Source organism: Malaclemys terrapin, chromosome 1 (assembly GCF_027887155.1).
Source record: "Malaclemys terrapin pileata isolate rMalTer1 chromosome 1, rMalTer1.hap1, whole genome shotgun sequence".
Classification (NCBI taxonomy): domain Eukaryota; kingdom Metazoa; phylum Chordata; order Testudines; family Emydidae; genus Malaclemys; species Malaclemys terrapin.
The window spans coordinates 217237266-217259553 of NC_071505.1; the positions used below are offsets into that span (position 1 = coordinate 217237266).

General features: G+C 41.5%; 1 protein-coding gene across 2 annotated transcripts in view; it reads left to right on the forward strand.

Annotated features, from left to right (window-relative positions):
* The window catches only part of ACE2 (angiotensin converting enzyme 2), a 36129-nt gene extending 14095 nt beyond the window's left edge, over positions 1-22034 (forward strand). Inside the window, exons 8-19 of one of the 2 annotated variants that reach the window (XM_054016501.1) lie at positions 815-984; positions 3257-3483; positions 4238-4382; positions 9197-9295; positions 10087-10209; positions 10522-10694; positions 10777-10836; positions 11562-11620; positions 17384-17484; positions 18948-19064; positions 20504-20698; positions 21150-22034. In XM_054016501.1, the coding sequence (XP_053872476.1) occupies positions 815-984; positions 3257-3483; positions 4238-4382; positions 9197-9295; positions 10087-10209; positions 10522-10694; positions 10777-10836; positions 11562-11620; positions 17384-17484; positions 18948-19064; positions 20504-20698; positions 21150-21267 (1587 nt within the window). In that variant the 3' untranslated portion in view covers positions 21268-22034. The remainder of the gene's footprint in view (positions 1-814; positions 985-3256; positions 3484-4237; positions 4383-9196; positions 9296-10086; positions 10210-10521; positions 10695-10776; positions 10837-11561; positions 11621-17383; positions 17485-18947; positions 19065-20503; positions 20699-21149) is intronic. The other variant, XM_054016502.1, reaches the window with a different exon arrangement.
* Positions 22035-22288: the final 254 nt, after the last annotated feature.

Sequence of the window (22288 nt, forward strand, 5' to 3'; positions counted from 1 at the left end):
CCACCCCCCCTCCTCCCATGTAGACAAGCCCTAAGTGACTTGCCCAATATCACCCAGATGTCTATAGCAGAGAAGGGAATTGAATCCAGATCATCTGTGTCTCAGGCTAACACCCTCACTGGACTTTCCTACCCCCCCTAATTTTAAAGCCTCTAACTTTATGGCTTTACTCAAAGTCAGGCTAATAAAGAGCTCCCCCGATTTAGAATAAGTAAAATTGTGGAATGAAATTCAAATGAAGGTTTTTAAACTAACTTTCAAGTACAGTTACGATCAGATAAGGGACTCTAAAATCAAACCCTTTTTTACTCAGCTCTGCTGTCTGTTTGTATTCTGAGTTACAGATTCAATTTCCCTTTCACCTGGTTTTACAACACTGCCACTCCACTGCCTTCAACAAGTTACTCCTGACTTACACCACTGAGAGGGGAGAATTGGACCCTATATCTGTGTACATTACTCACAAAAACTAAGTTTTTACTACTTTTCACTCCTGTTAATGCTTTTCTGTTCTGGCTCATGGATTATCAAGAGGCTAGCTTTGCCTGCGGAAACCTGATTATTGATGGTGATCCATGAGCCAGCTTGACTCAGCTCCCATAGTGAGTTTTCAGGACTGGCAGTAAGCTACCCACTTATTTGCAAACTGTAAGACTCTGATTTGAAGCCTTTGAGATACAATAAATATGGGGACTGTGATGTTGTTTTTCAGAGTCACTTTTCAGAATAGAATCTATTCTACTGGACTGTGAGAAATATCTAGCCATAGAATGACTGGCTAATATTATAAGTGAATTCTCATTGTCTGTTTCAGAATTGGGATGCAACAAAAATATTTAAGGCTGCTGAGGATTTTTTCATCTCTGTTGGCCTCTATAAAATGACTGAAGGCTTCTGGAACAATTCTATGATTACAGAGCCTACCGATGGCAGAAAGGTTGTTTGCCATCCTACAGCTTGGGATATGGGAAAAAAGGATTATAGGTACTGTAACGTTTGTAACTCTTTCCTATGGGTACTCATAGAATCTTCACATTTCTCTTCAAAGATGTAAAAGGTTGTTATGAAAAAGGCGGTGATCTCTTGTTCTCCAGGTCTAATAAGGTTAGGACAAACAGTAATTGGCTTAGTTTGTAGCAAGAGAGATTTAGGTTAGATAAGAGGAAAAAACTTTCCAACTAGAAGTGTGGTTAAGTACTAGCATAGGTTATCAAGGGAGGTTGTGGAATCCCGGTCACTGGAGGTTTTTAAAACGAGATTAGACAAATGCTTGTCAGGGATGATCTAGGTATACTTGGTCCTGCCTCAGCACAGGGGGCTAGACCAGGTGACCTCTTGCAGTCCTTTCCAGCTTTACATTTCTATGATTCTTTGATATCTAGTCACGTGCACCAGGGCAAACTGCTATTTTAATTTTATCTTTTCCTTACTTCTCCAATATTTTTGGTAGGGGGCAGATTTAGGGTGGTTAGGGGAATCTAAACTGGATTTTGTAACGTTTTTCTGTAAAATCAATGGGCTACTCTCTTCTATTAAACAGAGGATTGTGTTTATATTCATATAAGTTAGTGATAGAACAACTGTGTTGGGGAACATCAACAAAATTATCAAAAAAGTACAGTGCTTAGCCTGGGGCCATGTGGGCTGTAATTTAGTGAAAATGTATCCCCGTGTATCTGCTTCATATTCAGTGAGAATGTGAATTTATATAGAATGAGACCCTTGGAGCAGGTTCTATCTTCCCTTGAAATTAATGGTAGTTACCAATATCCTACAAGGAGAGAATTGGATCAATGGTGGGTCTCCAGATATCAGTCATTGATCTAGGGGTGAAAATTTCTAGTCCTGGACCATCTATCAATGTAATTTGGTGGCAGTGAAGGGAAGCCACATTTGAGGGGAAAGAGAATAATTTGTCTGGTGGGGTTTTATGAAATAGCAGTTGTATGAAGGTGCTCATAGGTATGAAACGTCAGGAGTAGCTTTGGGTGAGATGGATTAATGAGCAGAGTCCAGGGGAGGTGGTCCAAGATGCATGATACATTCAGCTCATCACATGCTTTCATAATTTAGCACATGGATGTCACTATATGCTGTATGTACTTTGTCCTTAAATGCCACTTTATAAGCATTACATAGTGAGGCCTCAATACCCACATGAGGTGAGCAGAAATCATCATCATCTCCATTTCACACATGGGGTAACAAACAGGAGTTAAATGACAGAGTCTGTGGTAGAGAGGAGATTAGAAACCAGGTCTCTTGCCTGCTACACCTTATGTCTTATTCATAGATCATAATGGTCCCCAGGCAAATCGTGTCTTAGCTACCCCAACTGTAAAATGTGGCAAATGGTGCTTATCCATCCCTATAAAGTGTTCTGAGATCAAGAGATAGAAAACTGCTGCCGTAGGTGGGTACAAAGTACCATCTACAGCAGGAAATAGAGACACAGAAAGGGTAATTAATTTGCTTGGAAGGCGCTGTGTTCAAGTGGATTATACAGAGGCTTAGCAGAGAAAGGACACCTGGATGTAAAGATTTTGGTTCCAAACCCAACTTTTTGCGACTTGGCCATGTCCTTTAACGTCAGAGATAAGCTACCTTTTTCTAAGGCACAAACCCTCCTGGAGCTCCCCCAGTGTTGATGTAACTCTGTGCCACACCTTACTCAGGGCTGTATGCAGTTTGCACAGTCCAGCTAGTCATAAGGGTGCAATGAAGCCTTAAATCTACATGTAGCAGCAGAAGTGTTAATAATGCGTATTGACAAAAAATGAATGTGTTCAACATGCATCTCTACATGTCTAAACACTCAGGCTAAAAAGAGTTCTATATGCGCAGCCAATTTTTGTTAATTTCTTACTGTATTATCCATCCAACTATGTAAACTTGGCAACAGAGATTTTCCTTAATAAGCACTATTAATGTGCCAACTTTCAGAGTTCAGCCATTTTTTACTTCTCGGCATACAAAATGCATGGCAATATTCATTTGATCTCTGCAGAATTTAATAATAGCCAAAGGAATTTTACTTAAAACTTTCCCCCAAAATCACCTTTAGGCAGGGATCAAACATAGAACAGACCCAAAGGTGAATGTTTTAGAAAATGATGAACATGAAATACACCGGGGAGTTAGTAAGTGAGTTATTTTAGCTGTTTTGCAGCCACAACTACAGCATCCAGTACCAAGCAAATGGTATAACTCTGCCAGTGTCTTTATTTAATTTTAAATGTTTTGCATTGGAATGCAGGATCAAGATGTGCACTAAAGTGAGTATGGATGACTTCTTGACGGCACATCATGAAATGGGGCATATAGAGTATGATATGGCATATTCCAACCTCTCTTATCTGCTCAGAAGTGGAGCCAATGAAGGATTTCATGAAGCAGTAGGAGAAATCATGTCACTGTCGGCAGCTACTCCAAAGCATTTGAAATCGCTTGACCTTCTAGAATCTACTTTTCAGGAAGACAACGGTAACTAATAAAAATGTATTCATGCCATATTTTGTAGCAGAGTATGAGTAAGTCTGTAAGACGCGTGAGTTACTTAGATGCTTTTGAGAATTCCATCTCAGTTACATATCACAGTATGTTCATTTCCAAAATGACTTCATGAACCGGGAAGCGCTTATTTATAATGTGCCACTCATTTGATGCTACTGCAAGAATTTAGAATGGGTAGTTCTTCACTACCTTCGAATTGAATAATTATTGAGGAAATCTTCACAGCACAGTAAGGTTAGTGGTGGTCCTTGTACTTTGTTTACATAAAGCTATGCAAATCTATATCAAAATGTAAAGGGCTGCTTTGTCCAACTTTTTCTTCACAGTTGGATTTGTCTGGCTTGTCCAGTTGAATATTACATGATGAAGATGAGCCTAAATCAAATCCCTCAATCCAAAATCCTCCAAAATTTAGATTAGGATTTGGATCCGAACTCTAAAACAACTCTCAACTAAATCTCAACTAAATAAATACAACAAAATAATGTTGCAACAAAAGCCACAGGGATTATGAATGTTTAGAAAGTAGAACTGGAGCAAAAAGAGAAAAAAATGTACAAATTTGCATAACAATATCTTCCTGGGTTTCTTTGGGTTTTTTGTGTTTCACTAAAATTTTCTAAGCAGATGTACTCATTAGCTATGTATGGTGAAGGAAGGAACATTAGTAGCCTGGTCATGTATTCATCATCACCTTAACAGTTACATTGTGCTCTTTTTTCAGAAACGGATATCAACTTCCTACTCAAACAAGCCCTCACTATTGTTGGAACAATGCCGTTTACTTACATGCTAGAGAAGTGGCGATGGATGGTATTTAGAGGTGACATTCCAAAAGATGAGTGGATGAAGAAGTGGTGGGAGATGAAGTAAGTGTGGGGAAACAGGAAGAAGAACTTTTGGGAAAGAGGGTTTAAGGGATGGTTCAGTTTTCATTTTCAGGAGTACTAGAGACATCAGGGAAGTGGAGGGGAATGCCAAATTCTTTAGCAAAAGTAAACAGATCTGTCTCAGTGGCACTGCAATACTATCCACTGGTAGATGATGTTCTTGGTCTTCATACACCTGTATGGACTAAATGTCTGCAGTTTCAGAGATCTAGGTATGCTGAAATAGGTCTGTCTCCATGGTACAGTTTGGGAAATCAGCTCTTCAGGAGGAAAAAAAAGGAGCTATATTTCATCTCCATTCCAAAGGCACAGCAGGCAAGAGATATGTTTTCTAATCCCATCTCTGTCACAGACCTTTTAACTTCTCAGTGTTTCATCAGTTACCCCATGTGTAAAATGGAGATAATAATGGTATTCACTTACCTCAGAGGATGTTGCTCAATATCACTAATGCACTTTCTGGGACCTGCTCCCAAGCCCATTCAGTGTAATGGGTGCCTCTCACAAGGTTCACAACTCACCTCTGTGGCACCTCCTTCTGGGGATTAGCTCATGACCAGTCTGATGCTCTCTCCTTTGGTTTCTCACCCCAGGGTATCACTCATACTCTCTCTCTCTGGAGTCAGGTTACTCCCTTTTCACCACTCCGGGTGCTCCCTCTTCATAGCTTGGCCCTTTGGCCAGGTCACTATAGTCCTCTTCTTCTGGGGTATCAAAGTCCCATTGGATGGCTGTCCTAGGCAGTCTTCTGGTCCACTGCCCTGTCTGTGCCACTTCCCCAGTAGCTAGGAGGGAACCCAGGCCTGCCCATTAGCCCAGGTAGTAGTTAGGGATCCTACAACCAGTGGCCAAGGTCGGCACTGTCCAAAACCTTGCTGCTCTTTCCCTGGGCTACTTCCCACTTTGCTTCTGTCAGGCTCCTTTCCCACCCTCCTTTGGGTACGCCCTTTCCTCGGGGCCCAGATCTCAGGGCTTCTATTCTCCCCCAGGTTCCTCCTTTCCTTCTCTAAGCCCAGAAAGTGACTATCTGCTTTCTCCACTGCAGCCCACCTCTTACTCTCTATTTTTTATCTTCTTTACTCTATACTTTATAGCAGCTTAGCCTGCCCCTTGCCCAGCTTGGCTTCAGCAATTAGACCTTATCAGCCCTGACTCCCTCCCAGGTGCAGCCTGTCACAGGGTTAATTGGTCCTTTCTCTCTACTCAGGCCTTGTGTGGGGCAGACACCCTATCACATACCCCCCAGGGTTACAGGCTGGAGTGGGAGGGTATGGATGCCTCTCCCCTTGGAGTTGTTGGAGCTAGTTATCTTGCTTCTGTTCCAGGTTGCCAACCATAAGGAGCAGTCTACCCTTCTCCTCCATGGTGTCCTGAAACTTTTCCCTCTGGAATTCTAAGTCTTGCAGTGCCACTTGCAAGGCTTACTCTGCAGCTGCCAGCCTCTCTTGTAGCTTTTTCCCTGGCTCCTTTCTCCCCGGGTCTGAGTTCCCACTGCATTCTGGTTACTCTCCGTATTTGTCCTTATATCCTTTAAATTTGACTTTGGCAGACTCTTTCTTCCCTCCAATTTCTTCTCACCTTCTATACTCACAGCCACCCTCTAGGCCCTCTCTACAACATTTGTGCACTTTCTATGGGCCTCTGACTCATCCTTCCATTCCTTTCTTGATACTTTGCTCTTTTTCTGCTAGTTTCTTTTTTTTGTGAAGACAGTGCCTCTGCATGTGTCCCCATTTCTCACAGACAAAACAGGTCCCTCCTTTTCCTACTTCTTCCGGGCTTTCCTGCATCCCTCCCTTCCAGGCAAGACTTCTTGTCCTGATACACACTGGGGCATTCCCTTTTCAGCTGTCCCCTCTGCCCACAGGTGTAATACACACTCTTGACCAGGCCTCTGGCCTCAGAACATTTTTTCTGTTCCCAGCTTCTTCAGCCCTAGCTCACTTCTTTCCATAGGATCTTAAATAAAGATTTTCGCTTTTCTGCCAGCTTCATTAAATATGCCTGCAGATATAACTGGGCCTTCCACTGTCTCTGCTGGTTCTGCAGGACCTGCAGAAGTAGTGCCTGGAGCCCCATGGATTGTTTTTCATCCCCTTTAAATGGGAGCAAAAACTCTGAGTCCATTTCAGGAGGGTATACAGGCCTTCTCCGAAAAAGGCCTCCACATGCAGCAGCTCCATTGTCCCTTTACTTCTTCTGTGACTGCTGTGGCCCCTCACTTTCCCCTTGTATCAGTGGTGACTGTTATGCACAGTCCCCTCATCTCAGAGGTAACCAACAAGCATAGTTTCTCACTCCACTTGTCTTAGGGATGACTATCGTGCCCACGTTCGTCACCAAATTTGTCACAGGGTTTGCTATTCGTTGCTGAGGTGCCTCCTTGTGGCCCATTGGGGATTAGCTCATGACCACTCTGACACCACCTACTTCCGTTTTGCACCCAATGGTGTCTCGCTCTCTCTCTCATCAGATTACTCCCTCTTTATCACTCAGGGTATTCCTTTTTCATGGCTTGGCCCTGTGGTCAGGTCACTATAATCCTCCTTTTCTGGGAGATCAAAATCCCATTGGATGACTATCCTAGGCAGTCTTCTGCTCCACTGCCCACTCTGTGCCACTTCCCCAGTGGCTGGTAGGGGAACCCAGGCCTGCCCATTATGCCGGGTTCCAGCCCAGGGACCCTACAACCAGCGGCCAAATTCTCCACTATCCAAAACCTTGCTGCTGTTTCCCTGGGATGCTTCCTACTTCATCCCTATCAGGCTCCTTTTCAACCCTCCTCTGGATATGCCCTTCCCTCAGGGCCTGGATCCCAGGGCTTCAATTCATCCCCAGTTTCCTCCTTTTCCCCTCTAAGCCCAAAAGGTGACTATCAGCCTTCCCTACTGCAGTCCCCTCCCCCCCCCCCCGTCTTACTTTCTTCTTCCTGGTTTTATAGCAGTTTAGCCTGGGCTTCATCATCAAGTAGAGCTTTTCAACCCTGACTCTCCCCCAGGTGCATCCTGTCACAAGGTTAATTGGCCCTTCTCTCTATTCAGGCCTTGCATGGGGTAGACACCTCATCATGGTGTCTTTGGTTCAATGGGCTAGGACTGCTGTGAAGCTAATTGATTGTGGAATATTTTACAACAATGATTTTACCTTTCCTACCCCATCCAAACATAAATCCTTTGGTTTTTAATCTTTTATGTCAAAGGCCCATATCCTGCTATTCATTTTGAAGCAGTGCCACCACTGACATCACTGTGAGTTCTGTAGTATTGAACTCAAAGGTAAAAAAAAGTTAGCCGTGTTATAAACTCTTTCACAGTCCAACATTAAAACATAGATACTTAGGTTTGGAGTTTTTTTCTACTGAAGCCTTGGTTTTACTCAGTTCCTTAGCAAACACCCAAAAGTATTCATTCTAAAGTTGAAACACATGGAAGAAGAATAAATTAAAACAAGTACTTATACTGAAAATGACATTGAGTGATATGCAAATTTAACTTAAACCTTTAAAGTTTCTCTCCATTTGGAGGCAAAATATCAGAGTCTTCTATTTGCAGAACAAATTTTCTTTGATGAAAAGGAAAGGGTTAATTTCACTTTCAGTCATGTTGGGTAAAATGCCTCCTGTTTCTAACCAACACGCAGACACAAGGTAGAGGAGAGATGGGACAGAGAAGGTGAGGGAAATATGGCTTTTGTTGATGTCTTTGGAACACTGGAAGGCTGGTGAGTCACGAATGGATGCATTGACTGGCAGGCCGATCAGGGTACCTGTTGCTTGGATCGTGGTTCACATTCTGGTCAGGGACATAATCTGGTTGGGTCTTTTCTCCTTAAACAGGACAGGATCATGGTCATCTCGTCCCACTGTACTGATGCAATGCAGTTGATTTCAGGATTTGATGAAAAAATGAAGACTAAGAGTTAGGATAAGAGGAAGGGGGAAAGCAACACAAGAGGAATGGAACAGAACAGGATCTTATGTGCCTTTGCAATGCTGGCAATTAAGTATTCCCACTGATGGGCTGAGGCTGAGGATGTCATGATATGATTTCCAGGACTCACAAGTGAAAAACAAAGTTATTTGAACACTAGCAAGGCCTAGTGGCCTTCCTCTCAGGAAGGAAGTCTGGTCAGCTCCTTCTATCATGGGGTCAGAGAAGATGAGAGCAGACGAGACCAACTGGGATACAAGGTGGAAAAGGAGATGAATTTTTTTTCAAAGTCTTTTTTTAAGAAACCCCCCAAAGAGAAAAGTGAGCAGCATAGTTCAGCCCCTTGTATTTTGTCCGCCAATTAGGCCAAATATCCGCCACACCAATTTTAGCTCATTAATTTCAGACTACACCTCTTCTGTTTTTACAAAGCATCATTTCAATAGTCCTTGAGTGATATCTGTCGCCTCTTTTTGTTTGGACTAGTCTAGTTGCTCTGCCTGGTCTTCTTGCATTTATTCAGAACATTTATCATAAAAAAACCTGTTTACCATGGTTAATTTTCAAACTGGAAAAAAGTTATAGATTATTGTGACATTTTCACTCACTTCTTACATTTGAATTTCCAGTCAGGGTTAAATGTTTAGGTCCAATAATCCCATGCACAGTAGTTCCATGCACAGATCAATAGCAGTTTAGGAGCCTAGTTTATTTAGCTTTGTTATGTCTGTATTTGGAAGGTAAGGGAGATGCCAACAGTGATGACTGCTACAAACAGCAGCTGTTATGTGGAAAGGTCAGTATATTTTTTTCTCAAGAACTAGTAATGGAAATGCCTCTAATTTTTTCTTCCCCTATCCACAGGCGAGCAATAGTGGGTGTGGTTGAACCACTGCCTCATGATGAAACGTACTGTGACCCTGCTGCTCTGTTCCATGTGGCCAATGATTACTCTTTCATAAGGTATCCTTATCACCATCATTTAACTCCTAGATATGTGAACTATGTGCTAAATACTTCATTTAGAGTGTTACGGCCAAATTCTTCTTTTGGTTAGGCCCTGGCCTAAGGCTTCCTGAAGTCAATGGGAATCTTTCCACTTACTTCAATGGGCTTTGGATCAGACCTGCAGACTAGTTACATTTGTAGGGCCGGATTCTCACACGATGCAATGTGAGTGGAGATGCCCAGTAGCAATTCCTTGCTGTGCAGAGGAGCTTTCTGCACAGCAGTGTAATGTTGGTGGAGATGGCTCTGTTGTTTCTGGTGCCAGCTGCCTCTCCGACCCTCACCATAAGGGGAAGGAGGGAGTACCTTGGAAGTCCTTCACTGGAGTCAGGTTCCTAAAGAACCAGTGGAACAGGCCCCTGAAGGATCAATAGCTAGTGCCAGTGACATACATTGGGGATGTCCCTGAGCTGCAGCTGGCTCCCTGGGGCTCCTCCATCCAGTCGATCTCAGCTGGAGTGGAGAATCAGAGTCTCTGTAACCCCACTTACTCCAGCTAGGGCCCATTGTAACGGAGAGCACATCTCGGCTCTTATGCTGTGTTTGATTTTGGCATTTGAACATTATCAGGATGTTAGGCCCAGCCTGTCATTAGTGTTTTGTCTTTCTCTCCAAAGTGCCCAGTGTCACTAGCAGGAGCGGTAATTTAAATTGCAGCCCATTCCAAAGGGCAAGGCTATTTGCTGCTCCAGTGTGAGATGGGTAACACAAAGTATGGCTTTTGTTCTTTTTTTCTTTTCTTTTAGATATTACACAAGGACCATTTATCAGTTCCAGTTTCAGGAGGCACTTTGCAAGGCTGCTAACCATACAGGTCCTCTTTACACATGTGACATTACTAATTCCACGGCAGCTGGTCACAAACTGCGGTAACAAAGCACACAATTTGTTATATAAAAGGAGACTGAATATGACTGGGCCAAATTCATCCTGGCTGTAAAGCCACTTAAGTTATTGAAGCCAATGGGGTTGCACCAGGGATAAACTTGGCTCTACATTAAAGTCTGTTTCCTCACCTAATTCCACTGGAGTTATGCAGATTTATACCAGCTGAGGATCTGACCCATAGGGGTTTAGTCTCCTATCAATGAGAAGGGAATTTATTTGCATTAATATGAGTGCATACATATAATCTGTGCACAGATGGAACCTAGCAATAATTTTTGATCCTTCCATACCAGGGACATGCTTGTCTTAGGGAGATCACAGCCCTGGACCCAGGCACTAGAAAGTATAACAGGAGAAAAAAAGATGAATGCAACACCCTTGCTCCACTACTTTGAACCCTTACATCAGTGGCTGATAAAGAACAATAGTGGCAGATCTGTTGGTTGGAACACATTCTGGACTCCATGTATGTAATGGTTTTATATGCAATTCAGAATGCTTGATAATACAACTTCTCCTTAACCCATGCCCCCTTTCTCTTTCCGCAGTTGTTGAATCTGGCAGTTGGGAGAGGCAACAGGCAAATTCTATGGCCCTGGGACCCAGCAGTAAGAGTTGTTCATGCAAAAGTGCATTGACTTCATCACTCCCAAAGCTGGAGAGTCAGCATACTCAGAGACCATGGTGGCCATCAACCACCTGTCACAGCTTCACCTGATTCCTAGAAACTGAACACTTGACCCTGATAATGAATTATTGATAAAGGGCACTTCAAAAAGCTTTTTTACACTGGCAGTGCTAAAAACTCAGGACGGATAAACAGAATGAAGGGAGAATAGTGGTTTGGGTTTGTAGATACTGATCAGTTTCAGCTCTTCAGTTATAACCATTGCTTGAGACTACTGAGCATGCTTCACATCTGCCGAACTCATCTAGACTTTCGGTCATCAGAGCTGGAACAGCGATCAGGCTCCGGGTGGGCAAGCCAGTTTGGAATGTTAAATGTCATCTCTCCCTGGCTCTCCATTGCTGGCCATATCCAAAAGGGTGCCCCAAAAGTGGGAGGAGGAGTAAAATGCTTTATTCAGCCCAGCATCACTACATCAAATGCTGAAGCACACGTGAGACACACACCTGTAGCCACAGTCAGGATGGGAGAATGCAGCATATCCTAGTGGCTGAGAACAGTGTTGTATCTGATACCCTTATTAGCCCGAGGAGGGTAAAAACTATCAGTAAAACAAAATCACCTCATCGTCCCACTTGCTATGCAGTAGCTTTATGGAAAAGACTTTCCAGTTCTGATGCAATGCTTCTTTTCTTTTTAAATCAGATTCTAGCAATGCAATCAAAGTGAGGATCAGTCTGAAATCAGCACTTGGGAACAATGCAGTGAGTAAATCCAGATCAGTGTATTCATTCTGTTACTATGTCATGTTTTGTTTAACAAATCATAGATCAACATGGAAATATCTAGCTGAATTCTATACAGGAGATATTGGATGCTCTCTGTTACAAACAATATGATTGCTCTTTCTAGCAATTTGATTGCATATTTGATGTCATTTTTCCAGGCCCTGATAAACCTTGCAAACCTCCTCACACCCTCCTCCCTGTCTATGCTCCAGCTCAGATGCCCAAATGTCCTTACTGTTATGTTTTTGGAGTGCAGTAGCTAGTAGACAAAAAATGGTACTTCCCTCAACATCGTACTGGAGGATTGGCTCATTGCTAACTCAGCCAATCTGCCAAGGTTGGGCATTTGGCTGCGGATTTGCTCCTTATTCTATTTTCCTTCTTTGTGTTACTCTCAGTGGAATAGTGCACAGACCCTTCCTTCCTGTGAAAGGTTGTCATTGCCGTCAAACATGAGCATTTTTCCAAGTAAAATTGGGTCATCAGGCAGGTGCTTATTGCTTAGGTAGCCAAACACTCAAATTTGAAATTCAGGAACCTATTGGTTAGGAAGGTTACACAAATGTGTTCTTATTTCTCACACAAACCCACACGCTTTCAGTTCTGTCACTCTCTTACATGCAAGCCCTAGTAAACTTTTTTTTGCTTCTTGTCCCCCTGAGTTGAGTTAGATGTCATTCAGTGGTGACAGAAACACTACTAAAAGGCTCCATATTACAACACATTTATTAGCCATTATAGTTAATGGTTAACTTAACACCATTTTATGCCTGGTTTTTGTCATCATGCTCTTGGATTGTGCAACTGAGTGGCTGTAAAACAATTTCATTTACAGTACTTAATTTGAATGACTGTAAGATATGGTCCCAAGCTGCAAAACAAGCACAAAAACATTGTCCACTAAATACATTTCTGCCCTGACACTCCTTCTACACAAGTAAATGATTCTGAAACCTTGTAGTTCAGCAAGGGATCTTGGTAACACGTGTTAACTAGTGTGTAGGCATGTTGGGAAGATTCCTACATAGGACTTGCCGCAGCTCATAATGGGACACATTCAGCTGCTTTGTACTGCCCAGACATTGCAAAGCAGCCCAAATTCCAGTTTAACTGGTTGGCTATGCTGGGTTAGGGTGACCAGATGTCCTGATTTTATAGCGACAGTCCCGATATTTGGGGATTTTTCTTATATATGTGCCTATTACCCCCCACCCTCTGTCCCAATTTTTCATACTTGCTGTATGGTCACCCTATGCTGGGTTTACCACTTTTTTGCATCACAAAATAGCTAGAGAGTGTGCAAGTGAATCTGGCCTTATAAGGGCTGATTTGCAGCAGTCAAGAACATTAGTCTAATATGGAGATATATGTATCTTATAGAGCTGGAAGGGACCTTGAAAAGGTCATTGAGTCCAGTCCCCCTGCCTTCACAGCAGGACCAAGTACTGTCCCTGACAGATTTTTGCCCCAGATCCCTAAGTGGCCCCCTCAAGGATTGAGCTCACAACTGTGGGTTTAGCAGGCCAATGCGCAAACTACTGAGCTATCCCTCCCCCTGTTGTATCTTACAGGTGCTTAGAAGTGGGGCTAAGTACACAGCAAACTGCCTGTATTAGACCATCTCATGGTCACAGCTGTCAGAGAAGGCATCCTGTATCAAGTCAGGGACTGATTGTGCAATGGAGACAGTGTAATGTGAGCCTGGGAGTGACTATGGGCCTAATCCTGTGCCCATCAAAGTCAGTGACATCCCTGCTTTATGTCACTGAGCACAGCTTCAGGTCCCATGCTAATGCCTGGGTTAAGCCTCTAGCCATCTCCCTTGTGTACTACATGGTCCAATCCCGCAGCCAGCGTAATTTAGTGTAGCTCTGTTGAAGTCAGCGGAGCTACACTGACTTACCCTAGCCGAGGGTCTGGCTCAATAGTTCTAGAAGGCTGAACAGCCTTAGCCAGCTGTTGTACAGTGTAAAAGCTCTGCTTCTTCTCTCCTGACAAGCCTGACTTCTGAATCCTTTCTAAATATGACAGCAGCTATATTGTATTACACCTGACACACTGGTGCTGGTAAAAGTCCAGGAAAGATTGAGGCATTGCCTTCCAGTTATGGAAATGCTACAAAGTTAATTGAGGCACAGTGGATTTTGTGAAAAAAGTAAATTGAGAACGTCATTGTCTGTTTACTACAGCTTATGTTAAAGAAGCAGCGTGTTTGGAACAGCACATATAACTTAAATCTATTGCACTAAGCATCTGTTTAGAATGTACTGACGTCTCAGGTGACATTGATCAGGTAGAGACACTTGTAGCTTTGCTCTGGCTGTGACTTTACTTTACTAGAGTGTCTGAGAGAGAAAAAAATACATTTAAAAGACTGCCAGGACCAGTCCTTTTGAACTCAATTAATGTCTGCCAACTGTAGACAAAATATTTCATAAACCATTTAATATGAGGATCTGGCTCTTCTTTTTTAAAAATCGACTCCTTTTTAAATGTTAACCAGAACCACTCTGTCAGCATCTTCTGTGTGATCACACCATAAAAAGCTGAAAAACACAAACTGCTAGGTCAGCAGCTTGTAGACAACTAAGTGTATTTTAAAATGGAAATTTCTTCTAAAGTTAGAGGCCAAACTTACATTTTCTCTTAAATAGCACATGAGATCTTTGGTTGAATACTTTTCTGAATGAAAACATCATAAAATAGAGTTTATAAAAACAAGATAGATAATTGAAAAGCTAAAGGAACTGCTAAATAGAACTGATCAGGAAACAGATTTTTCCATACTGTGAAAATTTTTAAGATTTCCTAAACATTCATCCTGAAAACCAAAATTTTGATTTATTTTGCAAAATAAAATTTGAAAAATAATTTATTTTCAGTCAATCAAAATGTTTTGTTTGGATCAATCTGAAATGTGGTGGTTTTGATTCTGCCCCCCCTCCCCTTTTTTTAATTTTTATATAAATAAAGTAAATTTCAAAACAAAAAGTCATTTTGAATTACAAATTAAACCTTTTTGTTCTGAAAATGTCAAAACAGGACATTTTTTCCATTTTCAATTTTTTTTAAATTTCTAAATGAAATGCTGAAATTTATACAATATCATGCAAATAAATCAGTTTAGTTGAAACAGCATTTTGCAATGGAAAACTATTTCAACAAAAATTTTCCAACCAGCTCTACTGCCAAATATGAAAAGCAGTGGTTGTGGAATCAAACTCTGTTAATACACGGGGTTCTTTTAGGGGGTGGAAAATAGATATTGTAGAGTGTAAAGGGGCAAAGGATGAAAGGAAAATAAGAAAAAAGCAAACAGAATGGCATGATGGATTGTGGTGGTAGCTACAGGAGAAAACAATGCTAACTCCTATGAATGCTTAAGTAAAGGCACTGATGTGTGTAGTATCAGCTAAATAATGAATGTACAATTTGCCAGTTCAGCGATAACCCATACAGCTGTATTTTTCATTAATGCTAAGGGCCAGATCCTGGGGTACTATCTTTGCATGCTCAGCACACCTCAGAAGAAGGTGTTTGTGGGCAATAGTGGCTTGAAGCCACCTTTATTGTCCCGTAAGGCCTGATCTGTAACTCACTGAAGTCAATGCAAAGACTTCATTGGCTTCAACGGACTTTGGATCAGAACATTGTCCCTCTGACTGCTGAGCACTGAGCCTTTCCCTGGAAGTAATGTAGATTCAAGTCAATGGAGCTGTGCTACACTATACTTGCAGAGGAACTGGTCTACTGACTGTGTCTGAGTTTAGAAACAGCATTTCCTTCTGTTCTAGCTGAATCCACCATTCACTTCCATGGAGCTAGGCTGACATATACCAGCCCAATGTGTCCTCTTTTTATGAAATTCACTGCAGCAGGAAATCAGAGAGTTAAAAAATGTAGCTGTATTTTTTAAATTGCTATTATATAAGGGGTATCTAGAGTTTTATACCATGCCCATGAACCTCATATCAGGGCTGGATAATATTATCAATAATAACATTTATGGGCATGCATGCTAAGATATAAGTGTAATCAAAGCTCTGGCTTCAAGTTATAAACTGATTGCTACAGAGGTCAAAAATGAACTTTCCTTCCACGTACACCATTGCACAATTGCGTAGGATACATTCTCAGTTATTGCTGGGTTTTTCCACCTGCACAGGCAGGGGCACCTGCCAGAGATGAGCTATTTAATTTGATGCACCACTCTCCGTTTCTGTGTTCCATTGGGGTTAATATCTGATTTATCATGTAGTTTGCTATGAAATACCACATATGCTCTGCTGTTTTTGAATCACTTGTCTGGTTTGGGGCACAAAAATCAATACATACCTTATGCAGAAACATTGCTACAAAGAATTCTTAACAAGAAAAATACAAAGACAAAAACAACTGGGTCTCCTACTAAATGACCTGTTTATGTATAAAATTATATAATAGAAACCAGTGTCTAAATCATAATGTCCTTTCCCAGACAAAACCCCCAATAACTCCCGTGGAAATACTCCTGGGCTAGGATTTGGCCTCTCGTTATTTTAAGCAAAAAAAATCTTTTCAGCTATTATGAACCCTTGTGTTGAAATGGGATAGATATTCCTGGTGCTATTTGTGGGATTCAGTCGGGGCACAAAATAGCCTTAGATGATAAATAACCTAAAATGACAGAACTTCAGATAGATGACAACACATGAAACGATGATCAGGTTCAGAGGAACAGCATCAGCTGTGGACTAGATATGGAACTGGAATCCAGAAACCCCTGCATTCTAGGCTTGGCTCAGAAATTGACTCACTCACAATATGTGTATACGGAGATGAAAATCCCGTGGCACCAACTCTCAGAGCCTGGGTCAGCTGACTCACACTTGCAGGGCTCAGGCTGCGGGGCTAAAAGTTGCAGTGTAAACATTCAGGCTTGGGCTGGAGTCTCGGCTCTGATACACTCCCCGTCACAGGGTCTCAGGGCCCTGGCTCCAACCCAAGTCTGAACATCTTCATTGCAGTTTTATAGCCCCACAGTTTGAGCCTCGTGAGCGCGAGTCAGCTGACCTGGCCCAGCTGCGGCCATGCCACAGGTCTTTTGTTGCAGTGTAGATGTACCCTCAGTGAGCTTCTTCACGACACTCCATTTATGTATGTATCATTTTCCCCATTTGTAAAATGGGGAATCAATCACTTATCTATCTTGAAGGGAGTTATGAAGATTAATCAGATATTTGTAAGTCACTTTGGGTATGTAAATTACCTTTGTAAGTAAGTAAGTGGTGAGCCAAGACTTCCATTGTTCTGTTCGTTTTGTTACCTCATTCTCCCGCAATGTTTGTCCACCTGTCATTTGCTGCCTGGTAAAATGTCTGTGAGTTCTATGGGGTAGGGAATGTCTTCTTTGTTACCTTCTGTACAGCTCCTAGCTCAATGGAGCCCTGAGCCATGACTGGAGCTTGATTCAAGTCAACACATTTTGAAATGAAAAGTTGTTTTGAAATATTAAAATGAAAGAATTTTTTTTTGGCAGGGGTGTGTATGCTTTCCAACCAAAACAATTCGGCAGGTTCAGCACAAAGTTACAAAATGTTTTGGTCAACCTGAATCTGCATTTTCTGGCAAAAAAAAAAATTGCCTTGCTCTAATTATAATTACTACTACTGAAGCAGTATTTTAAAAGTAATTGCTTAATGCACGGTAATTTTCAGCATAATTATAATCTCTATTGAAGGTCTGTTTTTTATATTGTAGTACACATGGGATGAAACTGAATTATATTTGTTCCAGTCCTCGATTGCCTATGCCATGAGAAAGTATTTTTCAGAGGTCAAGAACCAGACTGTCTCATTCCAGTAAGTTATTTTGTTTGACTATGCATGCTGTGAGCATACAGTACTGCTTTTGGTTCAGCAGGGATATGTACTGGTGGACTTAATTGTGATTTCTGTGTAAAGTAGCTGGAGGAGGTCTGGTGGTTTCATACTAAAGGACATGAGGGCATTGGCTGGTCATAATAGGGGAGCCACTTGCTTTGCCGCATGCTGTTTAATCTTCAGAACTTTTGATAGAAAGAAAAACATCACCTGTGCAATAGTTAGATGATCTTTTATTTTTGGATGAGGTAGGAGACTGTAGTTTACCACTTACCAATGGTGAGATTTGATCATGAGAACAGCTGCCCAAATGCTAACACGGGAATATGGCTATGATAGCCAAAGAACAGAACAATAGAGATACCTTCCCTAGAGGAGAAACATTCCATTAAAAATAAAAAATGAAATTATATAAAATTCTAGGCAATAATACTCGTATCATATACATGATGCTGAATAGCGAAGGGATTTTGGACCCCCAAAACATGGGTTAATTGATCTGAATGAGTTGAAAAGTCACCCACAATATATAAATGCTACCCTAATCTAATTGCATTTTAAAATAAACAGTCCTTTACTAACATAGGCTATGAACAGAAATAGATATTTGTAGAAACAAAGCATTATTCTTGCTAAGTCTCTTTGAATGATTTTTAGATAGCCTCAGAAAATCATCCAAAGAGACCTATCTGCCTAATATTTTTGATCACATTTATAGCACATCAACCACCATTATGTCTAAGCTAAATTCTCAGCAGGGCCTAGGTGCAACCAAATGGCTAGTTTTTATTCTCTAGTTCAAAGTGCAAGAAGCTGAGCTGAATTTTGCCCCAAACTGGTGAGGGCAACCCCTCTGTTCTGTGCTTGGCCAGGTGCTTTAAGGCAGGGGATCTCAACCTTTTTCTTTCTGAGGCCCCCCCCTAACATGCCATAAAAACTCAACAGCTCACCTGTGCCCCAACAGGTAGTTTTTCTGCATATAAAAGCCAGGGCCGACATTAGGGGATAGCAAACAGGGCAATTGCCCAGGGCCACAAACCACAGGGTGTCCCGCGAAGCTAAGCTGCTCAGGCTTCACCTTCAGGCTCGGGTAGAGGGGCTGGACTTTGGCTTTTTGCCCTGAGCCCCAGTGAGTCTAATGCCGGCCCTGTTTGGTGGCCACCCAGGGGGCCTCGGACCCCTGGTCGAGAACTGCTGCTTTAAGGGATTATGCCAGTGGGTGCATCAATCCTGGGGCAACACATCTGTATCTAGAATTACTTAGTAACACAAAACTGAAAGCTCAAGTGTTGACAAAAATACCCCTTTCAAGCAATGGACCCTTAAATTGTGCTGCTAGGTGTTGTTTGTAGGTATAGTGGATGCAAGATTTTCATTCATGTGATTTTTATTTGGGGGTATCTCTTTAATCATGAAACAATTTTTTTTATATTTCCCATCAGGAGCACAGATATCCACATAGGGGCTGTAACACAAAGAATCTCCTTCTATTTTACTGTCAGTATGCCTGGTAATGTCTCTGACATCGTTCCCAAAACTGAGGTGGAACCAGCCATCAGGTGAAATTTTGCTCTTAGAGGAAATAACATGAAAGATGGTTGGAGCCATATAAATACTCAAATGACTGAGGGAGGTGTTATCAGAAAGTGTGACCCAAAACTAAAATAAGGAAAAATTAGGATGAGAGAAATTGTCATATCAAAAAAGATAAATAGCCTGTCTAATCTGATGTTGTTTTCAAACCTGCCAATATAAGGCGACACAGAAAAGTCGTAAATAGAACAGGGGTACTTGTGGCACCTTAGAGACTAACAAATTTATTAGAGCATAAGCTTTCGTGGGCTATAGCCCACTTCTTCGGATGCGTGAAACTCCTAGAATACATCGAGTTGTATTGTACTGTGCCATGGAGAAGGTACATTTCTCCAATCCCAGCTGGTGACTAGCTTATGCCTTGAACTTGAAGATAGATGGCCCATGTAATTTTAACCTAACTAGTGTAAATTCAGGTGCTATTTTTTAGCAGGACCTTCAGGATGATATGTTAGAAAGAAAGCCAGGTATGGGAGACTGTACAGAAGAGATCAAGGATGGAGAAGTAGATTTGTAATACTACCACAGAGGCAATAAATTAAGCTGTGTGAACAATAAGGTGGTGGATGATATATATAGAGAAAAGAAGAGTGGACAAAGGACAAATCCCTGAGGGACTGGCTGGGGAGAATTAAAAAACAAAGGAGGTGCTGATGAGCGGTTAGAGAGATTGGAAAACTAGGAGATAATATGGCCAAAGAAGTTATAGTTTCTTGCAAACTTTGTCAAAAGCAACAGAAAGATCAAGGAAGATCAAGATGCAGAAAAGTACCTTAGACATGGCCAGGAAAAGGCCCCTGGAGCTTTGGTGAGAGCATTTTTGGTGGAGTGAAGAAGGCAAAATGCAGACTGCAGGGGATCCAAGAGGGAAACAGAGAAGGGGAAGTCAAGGCTGTGGTTGTATGCTGGGCATCCAAGGAACTTAGAGGTAAAGGGAAGGAGAGAGAGAAGATGCAAGTAGACAGTGAGGTCAAAGGGTTTCTTGTCTTGTTTTGGTTTGGCTATTAGGATTTGGGATACTATTGTGTACAGTAACAAATCTGAATATGTCAGTTATGGTTACATCCGAAGAAGTGAGGTTTTTACTCACGAAAGCTTATGCCCAAATAAATCTGTTAGTCTTTAAGGTGCCACCAGACTCTTTGTTGTTTTTATGGTTACTACAGAAATTCAGGCTTTCAGTTACTGTCTTTGTAGCAGAGCAAATCTGGCATGTCTTGTTGCTGTATGCCTGCGGTATCATGCCAGAAAGAAAAATAGTTTATCACTCCAGTACTGAAGTAGCATCTTTAAGCAAAGAGTTCAATGGAAGTTTAGAATACCTAGAGGATTATAAGGAATCCAAAAAAATTTGATTTGTTTGTGTTTAATTTATTCATCTATTTGATTGTGCTCTTGATGGCAGAATGTCTCGGGGACGAATCAATGAGGCTTTCAAACTGGATGACAACACTCTGGAGTTTGAGGGTATTCTTCCAACACTGGCACCACCTTATGAACCACCTGTCCCTGTCTGGCTAATACTGTTTGGGTTGGTCCTGGGCGTAGTTGTGATTGGAGCCATTGTCTTGATCATCACTGGGCAGAGAGACCGAAGAAAGTAAGTACTATTTTAAATAATATATGCCAGCAGTGGGAGGCCTGGCAACTCAACATTATTGAAGCTGGTCCTGAAGATGGGTTTTCAGCAAGCCTAAATTGTTTATTTGGGTTCCAAGCCACCCTAATGCACTGGAGGAGCTGACCTATAATGTGCTTTGCATGTCTTTTTTTCATAAGAATTACTTGAACCATAGTTTTGATGTGAAACCAATACAACAAAGATTGGTTCATTGTTTTACAACTTATTTGTATCAATGGTACTTCTACCATATGATGTACCTCCTCATGTTCCCATGAAAGTCAATAGGCCCAGTGTAATTCGTTTTCGCAAAACGAGTCACATGAAATACAGTATTTTTTTTACAATAGTCTCTCGTTAGAATCCAAAAGTACCTGATCAAAGAAGAGGCTCAGCTTCTTATATATTAACAGATTCTTTTTGCACACAGGAGAAGGAAAGCAGGCACAAGTGAATTAGTACAAACCAACCCCGTCAACCCTGAACCTGAGGATGGAGAAGTCAATCCGGCTTTCATACAACATGAAGATCACCAAACATCATTTTAGAAAATAATGCAAATTCTCTATTTAAGTTTTTGTTTTCATTTTAGCTTTAACAACAATGCATTGGAAAGACCAAAATAATTCAGATGTCATTAAACATTATGGAGTCTGATATTTTCAAGCAGTTGCCCATGTACAGCCTAAGGCAAGTAAATGACTTGTTTGCCATCTCTGTGTTCAATCGGTGATGTACAAATACACAAGAGGTACATTGTGTGTAGCCCTTTCATGACATATATTTATCATATCACACTGCCACTCATGCTGCTATCCGTCAACCAACTATTTGCAATTTCTCTGTGTTTTCTCCATACTCTATTGCCAAAGGTTTTTAACTTAGCTGTTTCTAGACCATGAGCAGATATATAAGAAGAACTGAAAAAGAAAGTGCTTCCTCCAGATGACGATGAAGCTGTCCAACAAGAAGGAAAATCAGAACTTATCAGGAGAGTGAGCTGAAAAAAGACCTATTAGTCAGTGGACACACACTGAGCAGCTGAGGAACCTCAGCTTTGGAGGACGCAGTTTGAAATTACATGAGTTTTTGCACCTTCAAAGTACGTGACTCCATATTAAACCCAAACCAGAAACTGAAAGAAGACAAACTGGAACTTGAACTTTGTTAAAATGTTGTGGCATATGTAATTTGCCGAGTTGGTTGGCCTGGTAAGTATGGTGTTGAGGCCAAACAGCAAATGTCCCCCCCAAAATAGCTTTTTGGGTTATGCTTCCAGCTGAAAAGGAAACCTATTGAATAACTGTGTTTTGGAATAAACTCCTCTAATATCAAATGACAGAACTTGAATTCTAATTTAAAATAGTTCAGCATTTGGTTCCATTATTGGACACCTCACCAGTGGTAGCAGTTAGGTCATCACAATCTTATAAGCAGCATTTATTTGCATGTATGGAAGTTGCTGTCCATAGCCTGGTTTCTGACTTACCTTATTTATTTTATTTAATAGTTCATAGACATTAAGATCAAAGGGTCCATCCTGATCGTCTAGTCTTACCTCCTGCCCAT